The sequence below is a fragment of the Chionomys nivalis genome, chromosome Y, assembly GCF_950005125.1.
Source record: "Chionomys nivalis chromosome Y, mChiNiv1.1, whole genome shotgun sequence".
Lineage (NCBI taxonomy): Eukaryota > Metazoa > Chordata > Mammalia > Rodentia > Cricetidae > Chionomys > Chionomys nivalis.
Window position 1 is genome coordinate 2,275,917 of NC_080113.1, and position 25,659 is coordinate 2,301,575.

At 39.1% G+C, this 25,659-nt stretch overlaps 1 protein-coding gene across 1 annotated transcript; it reads right to left on the reverse strand.

Annotated features, from left to right (window-relative positions):
* Positions 1–13,036: 13,036 nt before the first annotated feature.
* LOC130868847 (60S ribosomal protein L6-like) lies at positions 13,037–13,963 on the reverse strand. Its single transcript, XM_057760865.1, has one exon. It carries the CDS (start codon positions 13,953–13,955, stop codon positions 13,074–13,076), a length of 882 nt encoding a protein of 293 aa, XP_057616848.1. The 5' UTR covers positions 13,956–13,963; the 3' UTR covers positions 13,037–13,073.
* Between the last annotated feature and the right edge of the window lie 11,696 nt (positions 13,964–25,659).

Below are 25,659 nucleotides of genomic sequence, written 5' to 3' on the forward strand. Positions count from 1 at the left end.
TCTAGTGGAAATGCTGTGGCTCTCATTCCTCAGTGTCCTGATATGGTTTTATTGCTAAATCACCTGCTAGACTGTGAAAGACACAATCTAAACAGGGCTCAGTGTGTGTGTATAGAGTAAGTTTGAATCTTTATTCTGAGAAGTTATAATCAATGTGTCAGGAAGTTACTTACAGCTACTGTTAGTAGTATTGTGCATTGGAGGCACATTACTCATTCTGCATATCAAGAACTAGGCAGCTGGAGGAATCTTCTCTGTCATTTCCTGGGTCCTAGAAGCCATGAGACTTTCAATAATGTATTAATTATATTTCTTTTAATCTATTAATATCATCTCTCTCTTATTATTCATCTATCCATCCATCCTTCCATCTGTCCATTTATTCCTCTTTTGTTTACTGAATATCAAACACCTGTCTCTCTGTCTCTCTGTCTAACTATCTTTCTATTTATCTTGTCTTAGTTATGGTTTCTACTGCTGTGAAGAGATAACATGACCACCATCAGTCTTATAAAGGAAAGCATTTAATTGGGTTCTGTCCATTACATCATGGCAGAATTATACCAGACTTCAGGGAGACATGGTGCTGGAGAAGGAAAGAGATCTACATCCAGACCCTTGGGGAGCAGGAAGGATGAATAAGACACTGGACCTATGTTGAGCTTCAGAAATCAAAGACTATCTCTGGTGACACACTTTCTCCAACAAGGCCACACCTCCCAATAATGTCACTCCCCATGGGCTGATAGAGTATCATTTTTATTCAAACCACCACATATCTATTAATCATTTATATTTGGATGACCAATTATTATTTACCATCAACTATCATTTATCTGTCATATATGTGTTTATTTGTTACTCTATCAGTCATATATCTATCCATCTATCAACTTATCTACCTATGTTAACTCCTATTTATCACACTGTCAATGTATTAGGTGTATCTATTAGTCTATGTATTTATCTTTGTATCTCTAAGGTATGTATAATTATTCCTCTGTACATGTTTTCTCTATATTTCTATATTATTCTATTGATGTATCAATCTATCTTTCTGTATATATCTGTATGTTGATTATTCTATTAATCAATGTCCATTTATAATTCTTTCTGTCCATTGATCTATCTATTCTCTATCCGTTTTTCCATCTATATAACTTTTTATCTATCTACAATCTCTCTATGTGCTTATCACTTTTCATATTTGTTATTTCCCATTATTAAGTCATAATCTTTTAACGTTCCCACCATCTATTCACTCCCTGTGTTTTGCCAAAAAGATTTTGATCAAGAGCTGTCTGTTAACCAAAGCCTCTGACAACATTGGTATTAAATTATTGACCTTAATTCTGCTTGACAAACTACTCTTAGTAGAAGGATTTAACATTTGCTGAACCTAGACTCAGATCTCACACAGAATGCCAAGCATGTCCAACTGTGATGAGATATTGAAAAATCTCCAGCTGCACCCATTGGGCAGTGTCTACACTATAGGCATTCCTGTGAAGGTAAGATGACAATGTTTAAGAGCACTGTAGCTCCGGAGACAAGGAGAGATCTTAGGGTAAATGTCACTGAGTTCTCTGTTTCCTTCTGCCTAAAAAGCCCAGATTCTGCATTCTCGAAAAAAGGGTCCCATATGCATTTGGAATAATTGTTATCCATGGTATTTGTCAGCTTTTTTGTTGCTTTCAAAGGACATACAATCTTCTACTTATCTTACCCAGCCATCTTCTGTGGTATCATTCAGGTGAACACTCATGGAAATACACTTCTGAAAGGCTGTCTGGCCATGTTAGTGTGAAGTCTAACCCTTCCCAGATCAGGAGATGAGGAGTTATTTCCCTGACAGATGATTTCCTTGTATATTCGGCAGTGGATGATAGTGCTGTGATGTTGATCATGGCAATTTCTTTTTCAATTTGCTGAGAGAAGGGAGGGATAGATGTACATGGATGATGGTGAGGAGCAGAAATCTAAGCAACTGCAGGAAGAGTGGAAACACGGAAACAGAGACACTGAGAAACATACAACAGGTTTGTGACTCAGGGACAGCCTTGATTTGCTATAGGATACTTGTATCTGCACTTGAAACTCAGGCTGGCATAAATGTCAGTGTCTCTTTCAACAGCTTCCCTAGGACATAAAGGGATGCATGAGCTGGCTTCATTCTCGAGAGCCCATCATATCCCCTAGTCTCGCAGGAGACTTTTAAGTTCCAAGTGATAAAACACAATTCAAACTGGCTTTAGGGAAAGCTGAAGTTTAGTTAAAGCAGAAATTCATCTAGGCATCAAAAGAAGACAGTGAGTAAGCTTCAGATGGGACTGGAATGGTAATCAAAAAATCTTGACCAGGATGCAGGTCTTGCTTTCTATTTTTTTTTTTTTACTGACATTATAATGGACACAATGTTAGGATGATTTCCCTGGCTGTTTTAAGGTCATTTGACTGTTTACAAAGCCTAAAGTGGTCAGTTGAGGTAACTCTAAGAAAAACAGTATGCTATATAATGAGTGGTCTAGCTAAATGAGGAAGATAGAACATACAGTGTCCAACAGTTTGCCACGGTAAGGCAGGAAAAGCCATCCATGCCTGGATTTGGAGGAGAGTTTCAGAGAGAACTAAAGGGAAGGAGCAGGAAGGTCCATGTGGCCGATGGGGTATACAAATGCTTATTTATAATCAGTAGTCTGTTTAACTTTATGATATTGTTTTCTTAATTTGAACACCATTGGAATTCTGTAGTCACTGTGCTGTGAATTCAAAAATGAGCAATCACTTTCTATATGAGTCTCAAGTTAAGACTAACATACTGAAAAGAGAGTTTCTTCGTCAGTGATAAAGCACCTGCGTGTGTACAGGCCTGAGTTCAGACTCCGGAGACCTCATTCAAAGCTTTCCAAGGTGTGTGCTTGTAATGTTACTGCTTGGGAGGCAGACACAGTGGATTCTGGTACTGACTGGCCCAACTGCATCTTCTATTCAGAAAATCCTAGGTCCCTGTAAGTGATACTGTCTAAATAAGCATGGCAGATGATTTCTCAGGAATAACCACTGAAGTTGTCCTTTGGTCAAATCACACACACACACACACACACACACAAACACACACAGACACAGGAAAAGCCACCAAATACCCTTCCAAACCACATAACTGCAGATGCACATATGCTAATTGTTTAATACACTTGGCATCATTTTTGTGTCAAGAGGCAGTCATGTGTGCAAGATTAGATGGTTGAACAGTGCCCCGTCCAATGGGAATAATGAGATTTTAGCTATTGGGTGGCTTAATTATCTTCATTGTGAGGCAGAACCCCACCCAACTTTCTGGAATCTTCCAGCTACCAGGCGCCCATCCCATTTTAAGAACTCTATCTATTAACAGCTCCATAAGGTCTCAAAGAGTGTCACTGCTACTGGCTGTTAAATATATTAGAGCCGCTTTAGAGTGGTTGGGCAAAGAAGCCAGCTCATCAGGTGTGTGTTGCATTAGTTGAAAAATCCACATTATCATTTTCAGACCTGGAAGTAAGAGGGAGAGCAGAATTATCTATATAAGAAATAGAGCAGGTGAACATGACAGGAGCTGTAATGGGAAGAAGTTGTTTCCTTTAAAGCATGGAGAAAGACTTGTGAAGACAGACAGCATAAATGGGTGTCAACCTGTAGAAGAAGAAAAATAGATCCATATTTATCCGCATGCACAAAATGCAATTACAAATGGATTAAAGATCTCAATATTAATCTGACCACATTGAACTTGATAGAACAGAAGTTGAAATGAGTCTGCAATACATGGGCCCAGGAGACCACTTCCAGTGTAGAACCTGAGTAGCATAGACCATGAGACCAAAAAGGAAAGTGAGAAGCTTCTGTAATGCAAAAGACATTGTCACTAAGACAAAAAGGCATCCTTTTGAATGTGAAAAATCTTCACCAATCCGTAATCAAAAGTCTGATGTCCAAATATGTAAAGAAATCCAGAAACTAGACATTAACACTTAAATTACTGCAATTAAAAAGGGGTACTTAACTGAACACAGAATTCTCAACAGAAGACATTCAAATGGGCAAAAGACAATGTCATGCTTAGCCTTTTTAGCAATCAGGGAAATGCAAATCAGAACATCTCTGCTATACCATGTTACAACTGTCAGAATGGCTAAAATCAAAAACACCAATGATAGACTTTGCTGAAAAGGATGTAGAGTAGAGGAACACCCATCCCTATTTCTTGGGAATGCAGACTAGTGCAACTACTTGGGAAATCAATGTGGCAGTTTTTCATGAAACTTGGAGTCATTCTACCTCAGAACTAAATAATTCCACTCTGTAAGAGCATTGTGCTCTTGAATATAGTTCCCTGCTTGTTTGAAGTAAAAGAGTGACTACTATTTTTAATAGAAATGATTAAATTTCTTTTTATGAGTGTGAGTTTATCTGCACATTAGTGTGTTCACCATGTGCATTCAGTGCTTGTGTTGGCCAGGGTCATATGTTCTATAACTGGAGTTACAGATGTTTGTATGGGTGGGAGAAATTGAAACCCAGTCCGCTGGAAGACAAGGAAGTGACCTTAAATGCTGAGCCATCTCTCTCATACAAGAATGATAGTTCCCTTTCAGGGGAAGGCCTATTTACTAACAGGCCTAACCACCAAAACTTGTGGAGGATGTTTTGTAGTCCTAACAGGAGTCCAGGTGGTGGGTGACTCACTCTGTCGCCCTACCTTCCCTTCTCACTCTTGTCACCTGCTTGCTAACTTGTGCCCTTTTCGCTCTTGCTTAGGACACAGAACTCTTCAACACCACCATTTTCACTGGAAACGTCATAGGGTTCAAGAAGAAAATTCTGTGTTGAATGTTTTGGAGTATCTGGAAGGCTGGTGGCCTGATAATGATTTTGTGAAGGTACCAGAGAAACACTCATGCCCTGGTGTTTCATTCTCTCTGTCTTTAAATCTCCAGAATGTTTTCTTTCTTTTTCCCTCCCTTCACCTTCACCATGTTCACACTTCAATCTCATGCATGTTCTGCCTGAATGTCTGTCATTTGAAGCAATGGAGATGACCTTACAGAAGAGGAGATTATTGTCAACAAAGAACATTTTGTTTCCTTTGCTGGTTTTTGGTCTCAACAAATGATCTCTTCCCTTTTCCGTCTTCTTCCTTCCTCTCTGTCTTTCTCATAAGAGGGCTGCTTCCTTTACTCTGGCAATCAATACATCATTGCAGGTTTTACCAACTGGCAATGCCTAGTTGATTATTTACTGAGTAGTTTTTCTTTATTTATCCTATTTTCCTGCAACAGCTGTTTGCATTATCTGGATGAAATCTCATACCAATAAAGCCTCCTTTACTTTGGCTTAAAAACTAATTTGGGGTCAATGTAAGATAACAAACATACAAGCTTGATGTGTTAAAATTTTATTAATATACATTAAAGTAAAAGATTATTAAAATAACAATAAAAAGCCTCATCATGCACGTCCTGGCTTAATTTGAATACAAGCAAAGGAACAGCCAGCTTGTAGTTGAGATATCTGGACACGGGATACTTCTCCTGAATTCTCTTTATTAGTGATCAATGAATATTTGGGCTGCAATTTTTTTCAGAACCTTCTGGATGTTTCATTGACCTTACTTTCTGTCAGAAAGATTTAAGATTAGTATTTATGTTGTCCCCCCCTATTTTTTGCATATTGGTTGCTCATTGCTCTTCTAACAGAATCCACAGAGAAAAAGGATTCTAAATTTGAATCAATCAGAGAGCTCCCAGTTCCAATTGGCTCAGATAGTGTAGGAAAATGAAATTCACCCAAAGATCCTGCTCTTCACATCTCATCTGCTTGTGTTGAGAGGTGAAAGGAGACCTGGTCTTAGGCTGTTCCAACTTACATTATTTTATCTTATCTGTTTATGTGGAGGTCAGAAGACAGCTTTTTCTCTCCCTTCACCACCACCATGTTCACCACTTTTCTCTCTTGCATGTTCTGTCTGAATGTCTGTCATTTGAAGGAATGGAAATGCCCTTACAGAAGAGGAGATTATTGTCAACAAAGAGTCTTTTGTTTCCATTGCTGGTTTTTTGTCTCAACAAATGATCTCTTCCCTTCTCCCTCTTCTTCCTTCCTCTCTGTCTTTCTCTTAAGTGGGCTGTTTCGTTTATTTTGGCAATCGATACATCATTGCAGGTTTTACCAACTGGCAATGCCTAGTTGAATTATTTACTGAGTAGTATTTCTTTATGTACCCTACTTTCCTGCAGCAGCTGTCTGCATTATCTGGATGAAGTCTCATGCAAATAAAGCCTCCTTTACTTTGGCTTACAAACTAATTTGTGGTCAATGTAAGATAATAAAACACACGAGCTTGATGTGTTAAAATTTTATTAATATTCATTAAAGTAAAAGACTATTAAAATAACACTAAAAACCCTCATCATGCACATCCTGGCTTAATTTGAATACCAGCAAAGGAACACCCATATTGCAGTTGAGATATCTGGACATGGGATACTTCTACCCAATTCTCTTCATTTGTGATCAATATTTTGACTCCAAATTCCTTCAGAAACTTTGAAGTTTCATTGTCCTTACTTTCTGTCAAAAAGCTTTAAGATTAGTATTTATGTTGCCCCCTCATTCTTTGCATATTGGTTGCTCATTGCTCTTCTTACAGAAACCGCAGAGAAAAAAGGTTCTAAATTTGAATCAATCAGAGAGCTCCCAGTTCCAATTGGCTCGGATAGTGTAGGAAAATGAAATTCACCCAAAGATCCTGCTCTTCACATCTCATCTGCTTCTGTTGAGAGGTGAAATGAAACTTGGTCTTAGGCTTTTCCAACTTACATTATGCATCTGTTTTTGTGTAGGTTTCAAGACAGCTCTCTAGACTCATGTTCTTCCTTTCACTCTCTGGGTCTTTGTTTCCTGGGTCTGGGCTGGTTTAATACCTATAATATGGCCTTGCCTTAGAACTCCTGGCAATCCTTGTGCTCGTTAGGTAAAACAAATTAAACAAAGCAAGGGCTTCCATTTTAGGAGTCAAGAAAAACCTGAGTTTAGGAGATAGGTACATATGAGACAGACTGACAATGCATATCTTCACACATGGAAACACACATACAAACACACACACACAGCCATATATTTGAGACAGGTTATCTCATTGAACCAGATGGTTACTGATTTTTCCAGAACAGGTGGTCTAATTGGTGTATAAGTATGGATATGGTAAATCTAGATCAAAAAGAGGTAGCTTAGTGCCAGACTTGGCCCAGAAGTGCCCAAGGAGGTGTATGTGTACCATCATACATATGGAAGTTGTTTCATTCTTTGTGTGTGTGTATTCATGAATGTGAGTTCAAGTATCCAAGAACACAGTAGAAAAATTATCCATTATGATCAAGTAGGCTTTATCCCAGAGATGCAGGGCTGGTTCAACATATGAAAATCTATCAATGTAATCCATCATATAAATAAACTGAAAGAAAAAACCATATGATCATTTCATTAGATGCTGAAAAAGCATTTGACAAAATTCAACATCCCTTTATGATAAAGGTCTTAGAGAGATTAGGAATACAAGGGTCGTACCTAAGTATAATAAAAGCTATTTATAGCAAGCCATCAGCTACCATCAAATTAAATGGAGAGAAACTCAAAGCTATTCCACTAAAATCAGTAACATGACAAAGTTATCCACTCTTTCCATACCTCTTGAATATAGTGCTTGAAATTCTAGCAATAGCAGTAAGACAACATGAATGGATCAAAGGGATTCAAATTGGAAAGGAAGAAGTTAAGCTTTCATTATTTGCAGATGATATGATAATGTACATAAGCGACACCAAAAACTCCAGCAAAGAACTCCTTCAGCTGATAAACACCTTTAGTAGCGTTGCAGGATACAAGATCAATTCCAAAAAATCAGTTGCCCTCCTATACACAAAGGAGAAGGAAGCAGAGTTGGAAATCAGAGAAGCATCACCTTTCACGATAGCCACAATAGCATAAAATATCTTGGGGTAACTCTAACTAAGGAAGTGAAAGATCTATTTGACAAGAACTTTAAGTCTATGAAGAAAGAAATTGAGGAGGATACCAGAAAATGGATGGATCTCCCTTACTCTTGGATTGGGAGGATCAACATAGTAAAAATGGCAATTCTACCAAGGGCAATTTATAGATTCAATGCAATCCCCATTAAAATCCCATCAAAATTTTTCACAGATCTTGAGAGGACAATAATCAACTTTATATGGAGAAACCAAAAACCCAGGATAGCCAAAACATTCTTATATAATAAAGGATTGTCTGGAGGCATTACCATCCCTGACCTCAAACTCTATTACAGAGCCTCAGTATTGAAAACACCTTGGTATTGGCATAAAAACAGAGAAGTCGATCAATGGAACCAAATAGAAGACCCTGATTTTAACCCACAAACATATGAACACCTAATTTTTGATGAAGGAGTGAAAAGTTTTCAATGGAAAAAAGAGAGCATCTTCAACAAATGGTGCTCGCAGAACTGGTTGTCAACGTGTAGAAGAATGAAAATAGATCCATATCTATCACCATGCACAAAACTCAAGTCCAAATGGATTAAAGACCTCAATATTAGTCTGAACACACTGAACCTGATAGAAGAAAAAGTGGGAAGTACTCTAGAACATATGGGTACAGGAGATCACTTCCTACGTTTATCCCCAGCAGCACAGACACTAAGGACAACATTGAATAAATGGGACCTCCTGAAACTGAGTAGCTGCTGTAAAGCAAAGGACACTGTAACTAAGACAAAAAGGCAACCCACTGACTGGGAGAAGATCTTCACCAACCCTGCAACAGACAAAGGTCTGATATCCAAAATATATAAAGAACTCAAGAAACTAGACTTTAAAATGTTAATTAACCCAATAAAAAATGGGGCACTGAATTTGGGCAAGAAACTGCTCTTGCATGGACTGATGCTTAAACTGGAAACAAAGAACCCGCAGAGAGAGAACTGCTTAACTTGCCTAAAGGTGAGATGGTCTTTCGGGGTTCCTGACTCATGAAAGAGTCTGTGAGACATTCTGCAGAACACAGCAGATAGTGACTGAACTGTCTTTGGAATTTCCTGCTTCATGAAAATGTGTCTGCTGAATACTGTGGGCCTGTAGGCAAACAATGGATGCCCCAATGGTACAAAAGAACTTTGGGTGACTGTCCAGGCAGCGAGATGTCTCTGTCATTTCTAAAGCTTGAAGTTTCTTATTTCTTGTTTGCTTAGGTAATATTATATCCTTCTGAAGTCTTTGATGGAGTTAAAGAATGGTTAGTTATAGTTATAGTTTTCCTTAGTTATGATAAAAGATAAAATAGATATAAATATTGTAACTGTAATTCTTGCTTGATAACCGTTTTGTTATATATAATTTTACTCTGTTAAAGTTAAAGCCTTTCTTTTTTGTTTAAACAAAAAAAGGGGAAATGATGGAGGAGTTACTTTCATTTAATAAAGAAACTGCCTTGGCCCATTTATAGGCCAGCCCTTAGGTGGGTGGAGTAAACAGAAGAGAATGCTGGGAGAAAGAAGCTGAGTCAGGAGTCGCCATGATTCTCCCACTCCAGACAGACGCAGGTTAAGATCTTCCCTGGTAAGCCAGCTCATGGTGCTACATAGAATATTAGAAATGGGTTATATCAATATGTAAGAGCTAGCCAATAAGAGGCTGGAACTAATGGGCCAGGCAGTGATTAAAAGAAAAAAAAATGGGGCACTGAACTGAACAGAGAATTCTCAACAGAAGAAATTCAAATGGCCAAAAGACACCTAAGGTCATGCTCAACCTCCTTAGCGATAAGGGAAATGCAAATTAAAACAACTTTGAGATACCATCTTACACCTGTCAGAATGGCTAAAATCAAAAACAGCAATGATAGCCTTTGCTGGAGAGGTTGTAGAGAAAGGGCCACACTCATTCATTGCTGGTGGGAATGCAAACTTGTGCAACCACTTTGGAAATCAGTGTGGCGATTTCTCAGTAAATTTGGCATCAACCTACCCCAAGATCCAGTAATACCACTCTTGGCAATATACCCAAGAGATGCCCCATCAAATGACAAAAGTATCTGTTCAACGATGTTCATAGCAGCATTGTTTGTAATAGCCAAAACCTGGAAACAACCTAGGTGCCCTTCAATGGAGGAATGGATGAAGAAAGTGTGGAATATATACACATTAGAGTACTACTCAGCGGTAAAAAACAATGACTTCTCGAATTTTGCATGCAAATGGATGGAAATAGAAAACACTATCCTGAGTGAGGTAAGGCAGACCCAAAAAGAGGAACATGGAATGTACTCACTCATAATTGGTTTCTAGCCATAAATAAAAGGACATTGAACATATAATTTGTGATCCTAGAGAAGCTAAATAAGAAAGTGAACCCAAAGAAAATCGTATAGTCATCTGCCTGGAGAGGGGAAGTAGACAAGATTGCATGGCAAAAACTGGGAACTTGCAGGTGAGGTGGCATGGGGTAAAGGGGAAATGGGATGAGAAACATGCTCAGGGGATTGGGATGGTTGGGATATAGGAAGGGTGGATACAGGAGGAGCGAAGTATGTATCCTAACTAAGGGAGCCATCTTAGGGCTGGCAAGAGACTTTACTCTAGAGGGGTTCGCAGGTGTCCAGGGAGATGTCCCCAGCTGGTACCTGGGCAACCGAGGAGAGGGAACCTGAAATGACCCTATCCTATACTGATCAATATCTTACATATCACCTTAGAACCTTCATCTGGCGATGGATCGAGGAAGAGACAGAGACTCAATTTGGAGCAACGGTCTGAGCTCTTAAGGCCCAAATGAGGAGCAGAAGGCGGGAGAAAATGAGCAAGGAAATCAGGACCACGAGGGATGCACCCACCCACTGTGACAGTGGATCTGATTTATTGGGAGCCCAACAAGGCCAGCTGGTCTGGGACTGAATAAGCATGGGTTGAAACTGGACTCTCTGAGCATGGCGGACAATGAAGGCTGATGAGAAGCCAAGGACAATGGCACTAGATTTCGATCCTAATACATGAACTGGCTCTGTGGGAGCTTAGCCTGTTTAGACGCTCACCTTCCTGGACATAGATAGAAGACCTTCGTCTTCCCGCAGGGCAGAGAATTTGGACTGCTCTTCAGTATCCAGAGGGAGGGGAAATGGTGGGGGGGAGGAGAAGAGGACTGGGGTTAGGGGGAGCAGAGTGGGGGGAGGGGGCAATATTTGGGAGGAGGGGAGGGAAATGGGTACCGGGGAGCAGGTGGAAATTTTAATTAAAAAAGAATAAAAAAAAGGAAAAAAGAAACTATAAAAAAGAGAATGGAATTGTTTTTCTAGGGTTTTTATTTTAAAGGTGTGTAGGCAAGGTTGGGAAATTCAGTCTCAAGGAAGGAGTAAATAGAGTGTGTTCCTGAGATGAAGGAAGGGAGTGAAAAGGACCCTGTGGCCCAGCTAGTTTCAATTTTTCTCAATGCCTTTTGGGAAACGTAGAACCCTCCTTGCTCAGGTGGGTTGGCATGCTGGCATTTGTTAAAATTCTCCAGATAATTGTAACCTGTGGCGGACACAAGATTCTTGAGTCTATTTATAGTACTGTAATCTATGTTTCCAGACAGTTTTGACTTAAAATGTGATACTTGATGCACAGATCTCTGCTCACCTCTGTATTATTAAGCAGAGAAGGGGTGGAGATAGGTATGCACAACTCTCAATCTACCACTTAAAAAGAAAACTCTTGATAGGTATTCTGAACTCAGAGGAATTCTTTCTATAAATGGATTGCTTTTCTAATGTTAATTAACAACTAATTTGAAATTAAAAAAAAATTAAGAGAATTGGGTAGAAGTATCCCATGTCCAGATATCTCAACTGCAATATGGGTGTTCCTTTGCTGGTATTCAAATTAAGCCAGGATGTGCATGATGAGGGTTTTTATTGTTATTTTAATAGTCTTTTACTTTAATGTATATTAATAAAATTTTAACACATCAAGCTTGTGTGTTTTATTGTCTTACATTGACCACAAATTAGTTTTTAAGCCAAAGTAAAGGAGGCTTAATTGGTATGAGACTTCATCCAGATAATGCAGACAGCTGCTGCCGGAAAGTAGGGTACATAAAGAAAGACTACTCAGTAAATAATTCAACTAGGCATTGCCAGTTGGTAAAACCTGCAATGATGTATCGATTGCCAAAATAAAGGAAGCAGACCACGTAAGAGAAAGACAGAGAGGAAGGAAGAAGAGAGAAAAGGGAAGAGATCATCTGTGGAGACAAAAAACCAGCAAAAGAAACAAAAGCTTCTTTGTTGACAATAATCTCCTCTTCTGTAAGAGCATTTCCATTCATTCAAATGACAGACATTCAGACAGAACATGTAAGAGAGAAAAGTGTGAACATGGTGGTGGTGAAGGGAGAGAAAAAGCTGTCTTCTGACCTCCACATAATCAGATGCATAATGTAAGTTGGAAAAGCCTAAGACCAGGTCTCCTTTCACCTCTCAACAGAAGCAGATGAGATGTGAAGAGCAGGATCTTTGGGTGAATTTCATTTTCCTACACTATCTGAGCCAATTGGAACTGGGAGCTCTCTGATTCAATTTAGAATCCTTTTTCTGTGTGGATTCTGTTAGAAGAGCAATGAGCAACTAATATGCAGAAAATAGGGGGGACAGCATAAATAATAATCTTAAATCTTTCTGACAGAAAGTAAGGACAATGAAACATCCAGAAGGTTCTGAAAAAATTTGGAGCCAAAACATTCTGTGATCACTATTAAAGAGAATTTGGGAGAAGTATCCCATGTCCATATATTTCAACAACAAGCTGGGTGTTCCTTTGCTGGTATTCAAATTAAGCCAGGATGTGCATGATGCGGCTTTTTATTGTTATTTTAATAGTCTTTTACTTTAATGAATATTAATAAAATTTTAACACATCAAGCTTGCGTGTTTTATTATCTTACATTGATCCCAAATTAGTTTTTTTTTTTTGACACATAAAGCTGTTTAATTAGGTCGTCAGCAATTTAGAAAACCAGTTTGTGAGGATACATCCCGTTCGTCAGAGAGAACTGAGAGCGCAGGTAGCCCTGCAGCTGAGGAACAGCTTTGATCTTTGGCAGAATCTGCGAGTCCACCGCTTTCTGATCAGCCTTGCGCTCCTCTGTAATCTCGTATTTCTCCTTCTCTGTGTCAAAGATCTCGCCCTCCTGATGCCTGGGCTTACGCAGCTGCTTTTTCTTGAAGTAAGCATCAGTCAGGTGTTTGGGGATTTTAACTGTGCTGATATCAACTTTTGTAGAGGTGGCGATGACAAACTTCTGATGTGTTCTTCTCAAAGGAACTCTGTTGAGGGCAAGAGGTCCTGTCACAAGCAGTAAACCACTGCCCAGTTGCTTTAGGAAAACCACTCTCTTGCCCCTGTGGCGCCCAGTAAGGATGATGAGGACAGTCCCAGGAGTGATGCTGGCACGCAGGCGTCTCACGTGCTGACTGAAGGGCTTTTTGCCATGACTCAGCAGCTTCCGAGGCACATCTTCCGTAGGATAATACCTGGGCATTTTTCGAAGCTTAACCACCCGGGTACCACCATTCTTGTCACCACCAACTGGTTTTGTGACAGTGGCAAGGACCTTTTCCTTTTTCTTCTTCTTTTCAACCTTGGTTTTTGCAGCTGTGTATTTCCTTTTGTACATGGCCTTTCTGGAATACATAGCAGATCGGGAGTACCTGCCAATCCCTCTAACAAGGACTGGATTTCGGCTGCAATGGGGCTTCCCCTTCTTGAGCTTTTTAGCCTTAGGGTTACCCTTTTTGGCTGCACCAGCGGCAGGGGCATCACCGCCACCCTTCTTGGCTGCAGGTTTCTTCTCTTTTGTATCAGGTTTCTCGGCTTTTTCACCCGCCATCTTGCAAGATGGGAAAGAGCCCAAATTAGTTTTTAAGCCAAAGTAAAGGAAGCTTTATTGGTATGAGACTTCATCCAGATAATGCAGACAGCTGCTGCCGGAAAGTAGGGTACATAAAGAAAGACTACTCAGTAAATAATTCAACTAGGCATTGCCAGTTGGTAAAACCAGCAAAGATGTATTGATTGCCAAAGTAAAAGAAGCAGCCCTCTTATGAGAAAGATAGAGAGGAAGGAAGAAGAGAGAAAAGGGAAGAGATCATTTGTTGAGACCAAAAACTAGCAAAGGAAACAAAATCTTCTTTGTTGACAATAATCTCCTCTTCTGTAAGGTCATCTCCATTGCTTCAAATGACAGACATTCAGACAGAACATGCATGAGAGAGAAGTGTGAACATGATGAAGGTGAAGGGAGGGAAAAAGAAAGAACACATTCTGGAGATTTAAAGACAGAGAGAATGAAACACCAGAGCATGAGTGTTTCTCTGGTATCTTCACAAAATCTTTATCAGGCCACCAGCATTCCAAGACATCCAACATAGAATTTTCTTCTTGAACCCTATGATGTTTCCAGGGAGGATGGTGGTGTTCAAGAGTTCTGTGTCCTAAGCCAGAAAGAAAAGGTCACAAGTTAGCAAGCAGGTGACAAGAGTGAGAAGGGGAGGGAGGGCGACTGAGTGAGTCACCCACCACCTGGACTCCTGTTAGGAATACAAAATATCCTCCACAGGTTTTGGTGGTTAGGCCTGTTAGTAAATAGGCCTTCCCCTGAAAGAGAACTATCATTCTTGCATGAGAGAGATGGCTCAGCATTTAAGGTCATGCCTTATCTTCCAGAGGACCTGGTTTCAATTCCTCCCACCCATACAAACATCTGTAACTCCAGTTATAGAACATATGACCCTGGCCAACACAAGCACTGAATGCACATGGTGAACACACTAATGTGCAGATAAACTCACACTCATAAAAAGAAATTTAATCATTTCTATTAAAAATAGTAGTCACTCTTACTTCAAACAAGCAGGGAACTATATACAAGAGCACAATGCTCTTACAGAGTGGAATTATTCAGTTCTGAGGTAGCATGACTCCAAGTTTCATGAAAAACTGCCACATTGATTTCCCAAGTAGTTGCACTAGTCTGCATTCCCAACAACCAGGGATGGGTGTTCCTCTACTCTACATCCATTTCAGCATAATCTATCATTGGTGTTTTTGATTTTAGGCATTCTGACAGTTGTAACATGGTATAGCAGAAATGTTCTGATTTGCATTTCCCTGATTGCTAAAAAGGCTAAGCATGACATTGTCTTTTGCCCATTTGAAAGTCTTCTGTTGAGAATTCTGTGTGCAGTTAAGTACCCCTTTTTAATTGCAGTAATTTAAGTGTTAATGTCTAGTTTCTGGATTTTTTTATATATTTGGAGATCAGACTTTTGATTACGGATTGGTGAAGATTTTTCACATTCAAAAGGATGCCTTTTTGTCTTAGTGACAATGACTTTTGCATTACAGAAGCTTCTCACTTTCAGGAGGTGTCCCATTTATTGCTTTTTGGTCTCATTGTCTATGCAACTCGGATTCTACACTGGAAGTGGTCTCCTGGGCCCATGTATTGCAGACTCATTTCAACTTCTCTTCTATAAAGTTCAGTGTGGTCAGATTAATATTGAGGTCTTTAATCCATTTGTAGTTGCATTTTGTGCATGCTGAACAATATGGATCTATTTTTCTTCTTCTACAGGTTGACATCCATTTATGCTGTCTGTCTTCACAAGTCTTTCTCCATGCTTTAAAGGAAACAACTTCTTCCCATTACAGCTCCTGTCATGTTCACCTGCTGAATTTCTCATATAGTTCATTCTGCTCTCCCTCTTACTTCCAGGTCTGAAAATGATAATGTGGATTTTTCAACTAATGCACCACACACCTGATGAGCTGGCTTCTTTTCCCAGGCACTCCAAAGTGGCTCCAACATATTTAACAGCCAGTAGCAGTGACACTCTTTGAGACTTATTGGAGCTGTTAATAGATAGAGTTCTTAAAATGGGATGGGTCCCTGTGTAGCTGGAAGATTCCAGAAAGTTGGGTGGGGTTCTGCCTCACAATGAAGATAATTAAGCCACCCAATAGCTAAAATCTCATTATTCCCATTGGACGGGGCACTGTTCAACCATCTAATCTTGCACACATGACTGCCACTTGACACAAAAATGATGCCAAGTGTATTAAACAATTAGCATATGTGCATCTGCAGTTATGTGGTTTGGAAGGGTATTTGGTGGCTTTTCCTGTGTCTGTGTGTGTTTGTGTGTGTGTGTGTGTTTGTGTGTGATTTGACCAAAGGACAACTTCAGTGATCATTCCTTAGAAATCATCTACCATGCTTATTTAGACAGTATCACTTACAGGGACCTAGGATTTTCTGAATAGAAGATGCAGTTGGGCCAGTCAGTACCAGAATCCACTGTGTCTGCCTCCCAAGCAGTGACATTATAAGCACACACTACCACCTTAGAAAGCTTTGAATGAGGTCTCTGGAGTCTGAACTCAGGCCTGTATACACACAGCTGCTTTATCACTGACAACGAAACTCTCTTTTCAGAATGTTAGTCTTAACTTGAGACTCATATAGAAAGTGATTGCTCATTTTTGAATTCACAGCACAGTGACTACAGAATTCCAATGGTGTTCAAATTAAGAAAACAATATCACAAAGTTAAACAGACTACTGATTATAAATAAGCACTTGTATACCCCATCTGCCACATGGATCTTCCTGCCCCTTCCCTTTAGTTCTCCCTGAAACTCTCCTCCAAATCCAGGTATGGGTGGCTTTTCCTGCCTTGCTGTGGCAAACTGTTGGACTCTGTATGTTCTATCTTCCTCATTTAGCTAGACCAGTCATTATATGGCATACTGTTTTTGTTAGAGTTACCTCAACTGACCACTTTAGGCTTTGTAAAAAGGCAAATGACCTTAAAACAGCCAGGGAAAACATCCTAACATTGTGTCCATTATAATGTCAGTAAAACAAATAGAAAGCAAGACCTGCATCCTGGTCAAGATTTTTTGATCACCATTCCAGTCCCATCTGAAGCTTACTCACTGTCTTTTGATGCCTAGATGAATTTCTGCTTTAACTAAACTCCGGCTTTCCCTAAAGCCAGTTTGAATGTGTTTTATCACTTGGAACTGAAAAGTCTCCTGCGAGACTAGGGGATATGATGGGCTCTGGAGAATGAAGCCAGCTCATGCATCCCTTTATGTCCTAGGGAAGCTGTTGAAAGAGACACTGACATTTCTGCCAGCCTGAGTTTCAAATGCAGATACAAGTATCCTATAGCAAATCAAAGCTGTCCCTGAGTCACAAACCTGTTTTATGTTTCTCAGTGTCTCTGTTTCCGTGTTTCCACGCTTCCTGCAGTTGCTTAGATTTCTGCTCCTTACCATCATCCATGTATAACTATCACTCCCTTCCCTCAGCAAATTGAAAAAGAAATTGCCATGATCAACATCACAGCACTATCATCCACTGCCGAACATACAAGGAAATCATCTGTCAGGGGAAATAACTCCTCATCTCCTGATCTGGGAAGGGTTAGACTTCACACTAACATGGCCAGACAGCCTTTCAGAAGTGTATTTCCATGAGTGTTCAACTGAATGATACCACAGAAGATGGCTGGGTAAGATAAGTAGAAGATTGTATGTCCTTTGAAAGCAACAAAAAAGCTGACAAATACCATGGATAACAATTATTCCAAATGCATATGGGACCCTTTTTTCGAGAATGCAGAATCTGGGCTTTTTAGGCAGAAGGAAACAGAGAACTCAGTGACATTTACCCTAAGATCTCTCCTTGTCTCCGGAGCTACAGTGCTCTTAAACATTGTCATCTTACCTTCACAGGAATGCCTATAGTGTAGACACTGCCCAATGGGTGCAGCTGGAGATTTTTCAATATCTCATCACAGTTGGACATGCTTGGCATTCTGTGTGAGATCTGAGTCTAGGTTCAGCAAATGTTAAATCCTTCTACTAAGAGTAGTTTGTCAAGCAGAATTAAGGTCAATAATTTAATACCAATGTTGTCAGAGGCTTTGGTTAACAGACAGCTCTTGATCAAAATCTTATTGGCAAAACACAGGGAGTGAATAGATGGTGGGAACGTTAAAAGATTATGACTTAATAATGGGAAATAACAAATATGAAAAGTGATAAGCACATAGAGAGATTGTAGATAGATAAAAAGTTATATAGATGGAAAAACGGATAGAGAATAGATAGATCAATGGACAGAAAGAATTATAAATGGACATTGATTAATAGAATAATCAACATACAGATATATACAGAAAGATAGATTGATACATCAATAGAATAATATAGAAATATAGAGAAAACATGTACAGAGGAATAATTATACATACCTTAGAGATACAAAGATAAATACATAGACTAATAGATACACCTAATACATTGACAGTGTGATAAATAGGAGTTAACATAGGTAGATAAGTTGATAGATGGATAGATATATGACTGATAGAGTAACAAATAAACACATATATGACAGATAAATGATAGTTGATGGTAAATAATAATTGGTCATCCAAATATAAATGATTAATAGATATGTGGTGGTTTGAATAAAAATGATACTCTATCAGCCCATGGGGAGTGACATTATTGGGAGGTGTGGCCTTGTTGGAGAAAGTGTGTCACCAGAGATAGTCTTTGATTTCTGAAGCTCAACATAGGTCCAGTGTCTTATTCATCCTTCCTGCTCCCCAAGGGTCTGGATGTAGATCTCTTTCCTTCTCCAGCACCATGTCTCCCTGAAGTCTGGTATAATTCTGCCATGATGTAATGGACAGAACCCAATTAAATGCTTTCCTTTATAAGACTGATGGTGGTCATGTTATCTCTTCACAGCAGTAGAAACCATAACTAAGACAAGATAAATAGAAAGATAGTTAGACAGAGAGACAGAGAGACAGGAGTTAGATATTCAGTAAACAAAAGAGGAATAAATGGACAGATGGAAGGATGGATGGATAGATGAATAATAAGAGAGAGATGATATTAATAGATTAAAAGAAATATAATTAATACATTATTGAAAGTCTCATGGCTTCTAGGACCCAGGAAATGACAGAGAAGATTCCTCCAGCTGCCTAGTTCTTGATATGCAGAATGAGTAATGTGCCTCCAATGCACAATACTACTAACAGTAGCTGTAAGTAACTTCCTGACACATTGATTATAACTTCTCAGAATTAAGATTCAAACTTACTCTATACACACACACTGAGCCCTGTTTAGATTGTGTCTTTCACAGTCTAGCAGGTGATTTAGCAATAAAACCATATCAGGACACTGAGGAATGAGAGCCACAGCATTTCCACTAGAAAAGTGAGTCTTAAAATGGAAAGGAGATGCAACAGGAACTCTAAGCATGAAGTAGATCAGGGAGAACAAGTGAGAAAACTCATGTGCTGACCTATAGGTGTTCACGTGTATACAGTAGTGAGTGTACGTGTGTTTATATAAAAGGCTTTTCCTGATGTTAGTTCTCTGAGAGGCCATAAATGCAAACATCAGACTCATTCAGTATTCATCATTCCAAGTGCTGGGGTGTAACTTCTGATATCAAACCCTGAAGAAGAAGATAACAGCACTCTATGGAGAAATGGTGGGTTTATAGGCAAAGGGAAGCAGAAGGGAGAAGCCTAAAATATCTCATGCATCCAGGGAGTAACAAAGTTCTTAAACAACACAAATGTCAAAAGGGAAACATGAGATGGCATGAAGGTTTGTTGGTTGCCAACCAGGGACAATTTAACATCACAGAAAACAATAATAGATGCCATTTTAAATCTTTGGAAGAAAATGATTCTGAATCCCAACTGCTTTGATTAAACAAACAGTAGAGGAGAAAATTGGGTCCTTGGGGTGGCATTCCAACTCATAAATGCAAAGGAATAATGAAATTAGAACCCCACCACCTAGGAGCCACCATATATGCCTTAATTGGCTCAGGTAAGAATCGTTAATGGATTCTGCCGCTGACTGTAAGTCTAAGAAAATGGCTATATGCAAAGTGTCAGCATCTTGATGCAGAAGAAACAACTTTGAAATGAAGCAAATGCAGCTCATCTTGAGGATCAAAGATAGCATCACTTGTGAAGAAACAGCCTGGATCTTTAAAAGGACCCTTTGGAAGTACAAACAGAACTTGGAACAAGAACATGAAATAAAACAAGCCAGAGGTTGTTCATCAAAGAGAGAATGGATTGTATAAACATGTCACAGTCTGAACACAAAGTGTGGGAATGTGCTATGGAATAGGGACAGGTCACATACAGTGTCTTAGACTAAGGCCTCTGTTGGAAAACAATAATTTGGCGCAATGAACTAAATCAGACAAATAATAAAATGATTAGAAAGCATGGAGTTAAAGTAATCATTTGTAGAAATGTCTCTTTGTACAATTGAGAACCCCAGTGAATCCCTGTGGATAAGTTTTCAGGATAAAATCACAGCAGAAAAACAAAAATAATAAAAGTAACATCAACAACAATAGTAATAATAGTAATAGTAATAATAATAATAATAATAATAATAATAATGTCATTTCTTTGTGTTGAGAAAGAACACTAACCATTGTGGGAATTCTGGAGGAGAAATTTGAGAAAGTAATTTTTTTTCAGAATCATGAAAGCAATCAAAAGACCAACAGAGCACAGCAAAGAGAAATAATCAATCAGGACTTGAGGTTGAAGTGCCTGATGAAGATAACTAAACACAGATAATGCTTTCTTAAATATTAAATAAGCAGCATTTAATATGACAAGTGATATCTGTCATTTATTGAAATCTGATCTAAGAGGGAGTGATGAGGCATATAAGCCATCATGCAGGCAATAAAGAAGGAAGGGCAGAGAAGGGAATTGGGGGCTTCTGAGTCCTTGCTGGCATATGACACCTTCCTCCTCCTCACATGCCAGGATGCACCATGCACCAGCAAAGAATCACCACTTTTGGCTCCTAGTGTTTCCAGTGGGTTTCTATCACTTGCTTCTCATCACACTTTAGCTTTACCTTTAAACTAGCTATTAACCTTGAGTCATATGGAAAGATGGAACCATGACAATCTGAATGGAATAAATGAATGTCTGTGGGGCCATTACTGCTAATTGATAGAGGACAAGTTATACCACTGTGGGTGGTACCTTAGTCCATCCAGAAGCAAGTGGGCCTAGGCAGTATAAGATATTGCCTGGAAAGCACATTCTCCATGGCAGCTTCAACTGTCAGTATCCTATAAGGAAAGTGATAGGGAATAGTGAACTTCCTTGATTTCAGATTCAGCTGCCAGTACCTCCCTAATAAGTGTCTGGGCCTCTTCTGGCAGTGTTTTTTTTTCTTTCTTTTTTTTTCTTTTTAGGGCAATCTCATTTTACATACTCCAGTTAAATCAATCCTCTGTCCTTCCACTCCTGCCAACTTCTCCCTACCCCATCCTCCATCCACTCCTCCAATAAGAACTCAGTGATTGATGAAGCCAGGAAAACATGTCTGATGGCAGTTTCAATTGCTAATAGCTCCCCAATAAGAGCTAAGGCCATCAATTGCTAATAGCTCCCCAAAAAGAGCTAAGACCTAGAGGACCTGTCCTCGATTGCCACTTCAACGGGAAAAAGTTCTTGGCTTTGGCATAAGGCCACATATGTTGCCAACAACTTCAAAAGAAACAGGAGGGCTCTAAGAGCATCAAACTCATGATACCTTCATTTGCCAGCTGTCCCAAGTAAGCATATTACCTAAAAGATACTTTCCTAAGACAGAATTACCAGTCTTACTACCATTAGCTCATAAGTAAGGGAGAAAACCTGGAGAGTTACCAACAGTAACTCCTCCTGTCAGCAACTCTTCAGTAAGAAAAAAATCATGGAAGTTTACCACACGATTGGAATCTTTTTCTACCAGTAGCTCCTCAGTTTGATGAGAGTCTGTTGCTTTGTATAAGAGGCAGAATTGGCTCTCCTAAGTGTTTCTGGTACCACAAAATCACACCACACAAGGTCCAGCCTCTCAAAGGCCATTGGCTGAAGGAGTTTCCAAATCACCTCCCCTTTTACCTAATAAGAATGTTCAAAACCAATACAGGACTACATATAATAAGAACAGATATCAAGTATAAAAGTGAGAATTATAGCCAGTATAGGCAATATTGAGCAAGAAATATATGCTCAAAGTTTTATGATTATTTTATTCCTAGGAGTCTTAGTCTTGTATTAGAAATGGGTTAGCTAGACCATAAGAGGAAGTTAGCTACAACAATCAAGTCTTCAACCTCCATAAAGGCCTGAGAATTGAGATAGAATATTACTTGAGTAGCCAATAAATGCATTAAAGCTGTTTCCAAAATGTACAATAGATTACAGAGACATATGTCTACCTGGGAAATCACCCAGTGTCTCATTTGCAATGTTGAAGCAAACCACTTTGGCTAAGGCCTAGAGTAACTAACAGCCCTTTTATAGAGGCAGGAAGATTTTAAAAACAATCTTACCCTATTTTGGCAAGGTTTGACAGTCATTTTCTTGTATCTTGCTTTGTCCAGTCCAGACATCATGCATTTTATCAGTCAAACAAGTGCAATTCCTTCACCAAAGCCCAGTTTTGCAAAGAATAGTACAAACTCCAAAAACAGTGTCTTTGATGCTCAACATTCTTTCAGGAATAGATCAGTGCTGCAAAGAGCCATTGTGTCTCACATCAACAAAACCCTAAGTTATTTAAATCCCAGTTTCTGCAGTTCCTTTAAATGTTTGATGATTACCTATCTGTACAGAATACAGTCTCTATGTATCATAAGATCCTGATTAGTGTAAATATAAGTATGGAAAATATGGGTGACTATTAACCTAAAATACTTACTACTTTAATATATAACTTAAAGACTATTACTTCATATTAGAATATTAAACAATCTTTAAACAAATGTGCAACAAATGATGACAACAACCTCAAAATGGAAGCAGATTATAGATACCTTGATTAGATGTAGAGATGTATGACACATTATAATAGAAGAGTCAACCAACCTTAGGATTCTGTAATTCCAATTTTGGGGAATATATCCAAAGATACCCAATCATACTACAAAAGCATTTGTTCAACTATGTTCATACAAGTACTATTTGTTTTAGACAGAACCTGCAAACAACCTAGGTGCCCCTCAATAGACCAATGGATAAAGAAGGTGTGGCACATATTCACTTTAGAGATGTACTCAGTGGAATAAAACAATGACATCTTGAATTTTGCAATCAAAGAATGGAAATAGAAAACATTTTACTGAGATAACTAGATACAAAAAGATGAATAAGTTATGAACTCAGTCAGAAGTGGATTCAAGCCATAAGCAAAGGACATTGGGCCTATAATTCATAATCCTACAGAAGAAAACAAGAAGGAGAACCCAAAGAAAAACATATATTTATCGTCCTAGATACTGGATGTAGACAAGATTGCCAGGTGAAAGTTGGGATCATGGGGGTGTCAGTGGGGAGAGAGAAGGGAGAATGGGAGGATTGGGAATAGGGATGAATGAGATTGAGGAAGGATGGATATGGGAGCAGAAAAAAAAGATATCTCAAAAAAGGGAACCATTTTTAGGGTTGGCAAAAGACTTGGCTCTAGAGGGGGTCCCAGGAGCCCTGGAAGATGTCCCCAGCACTTTCATCTTGCAGCAGATGCGGGTGTCCCTGAACTGGCCTTATACCATAGCCCTACTGATAAATATCTTGCATATTACCTTAGAACCTTCATCTAGCAATGTATGGAGATAGAGACACTGACACACATTGGAGCACTGGACTTAGTTCCCAATGTTCAGATGAAGATCATAAGGAGAGAAAACATTAGTAAGGGAGTTAGGACCTCAAGAATTGCTTCCACCCACAGAGACTATGGGACATATCTAATAGAAGCTCAGCAAGTCCAGCTGGACTGGTACTGAATGAGTATGTGATCAAACAAGATTCTCTGAATGTGCCTGACACTGAAAACTGACTGAGAAGCCAATGATAATGGTACTGGGTTTTGATTCTACTGCATGTACTGATTTTTGCGCGCCTAGTCTGTTTGGATTCAGACCTTCCTAGACATGGATGGAGTGGGGAGGGCCTCGGACTTGCCACTGGGTAGGGCACTATGTTATCTCTGAGGACTCCAGAGGGACAGAGAGGGGGATGACAGACTGTGAGTGAAATTTGAAGAAGGGAAGTGGAAATTTTCAATAAATAAATTAAATAAAATAATACCATACCAAGAGATACATTTTTATCAATGCAATTTTCTGCCTACCATTAATGAGATCAAGAGAAATAGGAAAAGATGCTAAAGAAATATGTGATAGAGATCTTAGAGAATGAGATGATACATAAGTGATAAAGACAGATGATAATGAAGAGGTCACAGAGAAAGAGATGACATAGAGATCAAAGAGCAATAGATGATAGAGCAAGAGATGATATAAGAAGATATGATAGAGAAAGAGATGCTAGAGGAAGAGATGCTAGAAAAGGGGATGGTAGAGTACGAGATGATAGTCCAAGAGATGATAGAAGAAAAGATGAGAGAGAAGTGTTAGAGGAAATCATGATAGAGGAAATATGATAGAGGAAGAGATGATAGAGAAGGACATAGAAGAGAAATAGAAGATAGAGAAAGAGATGGCAGAGAAATAATAGAGTAAGAGAAGATAGAGAGATGGTAGAATAAGAGATGATAGACTGGAGAATGAAATGATGGCAGATAGAAGTAATTGAGAAATGAATAATAGATGATAGAGAACAAGATGATAGAGTAAGTGATGACAAAGATATTAGAGAAACTGATGATTGAAAATAGACAATACAGAAAGAGATGATAAAGATGGTTTGTTAAAAAGTATTGAGCTCTGAGTTAATATTCTGAATCAGAAAAGGTAATGGTATGACTTTAAAAGAAATGTTGGGGAGATTGAGATGAGAGACATTCAAACGTGAATGCCTTTGCTTCCTCCCCTCAAGACTCCTGGTGGATGTGTCCAGAGTGCTACTGAATTATCACAGCATGGGGAAATGGTGAACTGTGAAATCTGTTTGTGCTCAGGTCTTGATATCAAATTTAGGGTGTAAATATATAAAAGTGTACATCCTCCAGATGCTCAAGGCAGAGATACATCATTTTAGATGCTTAAAGCAGAGATTCATTACATGGGATTGAAATGGCATTCCATCTCCTGAGCTTTGACTGCCAGGATTTGTGGCTCATTAGCTTTAAAAATGCTTTCATTATCTTCCTGGAATTGGGACTTGGGGTTCTTCATTTTCAGTTACCACCTTTGTCTCATCACTGCCTATATTTTGCATAGTCTCAGTTTTTCTACTCTCTGATTAGGAAACCCATCTTTTGCAGTCTTAGCTTCTTCCAGAATGTAACTGAATATATTCTCTGGAACTCTGCAACTCCCCATGGTGTTACATGCCTCAGCTTTGGTGTTAGGTCCTCAGCTTCCATTGATGCTCAGAATTCTTCATCTGTTTCCTTGTTGCTGCCAATGTGATTGTGGCCATGTATGTTATATCTCAAGCTGGATGCTCTACCTGTTTTTCTATTATTCCTGCAAGTGGTTCAATGCACTG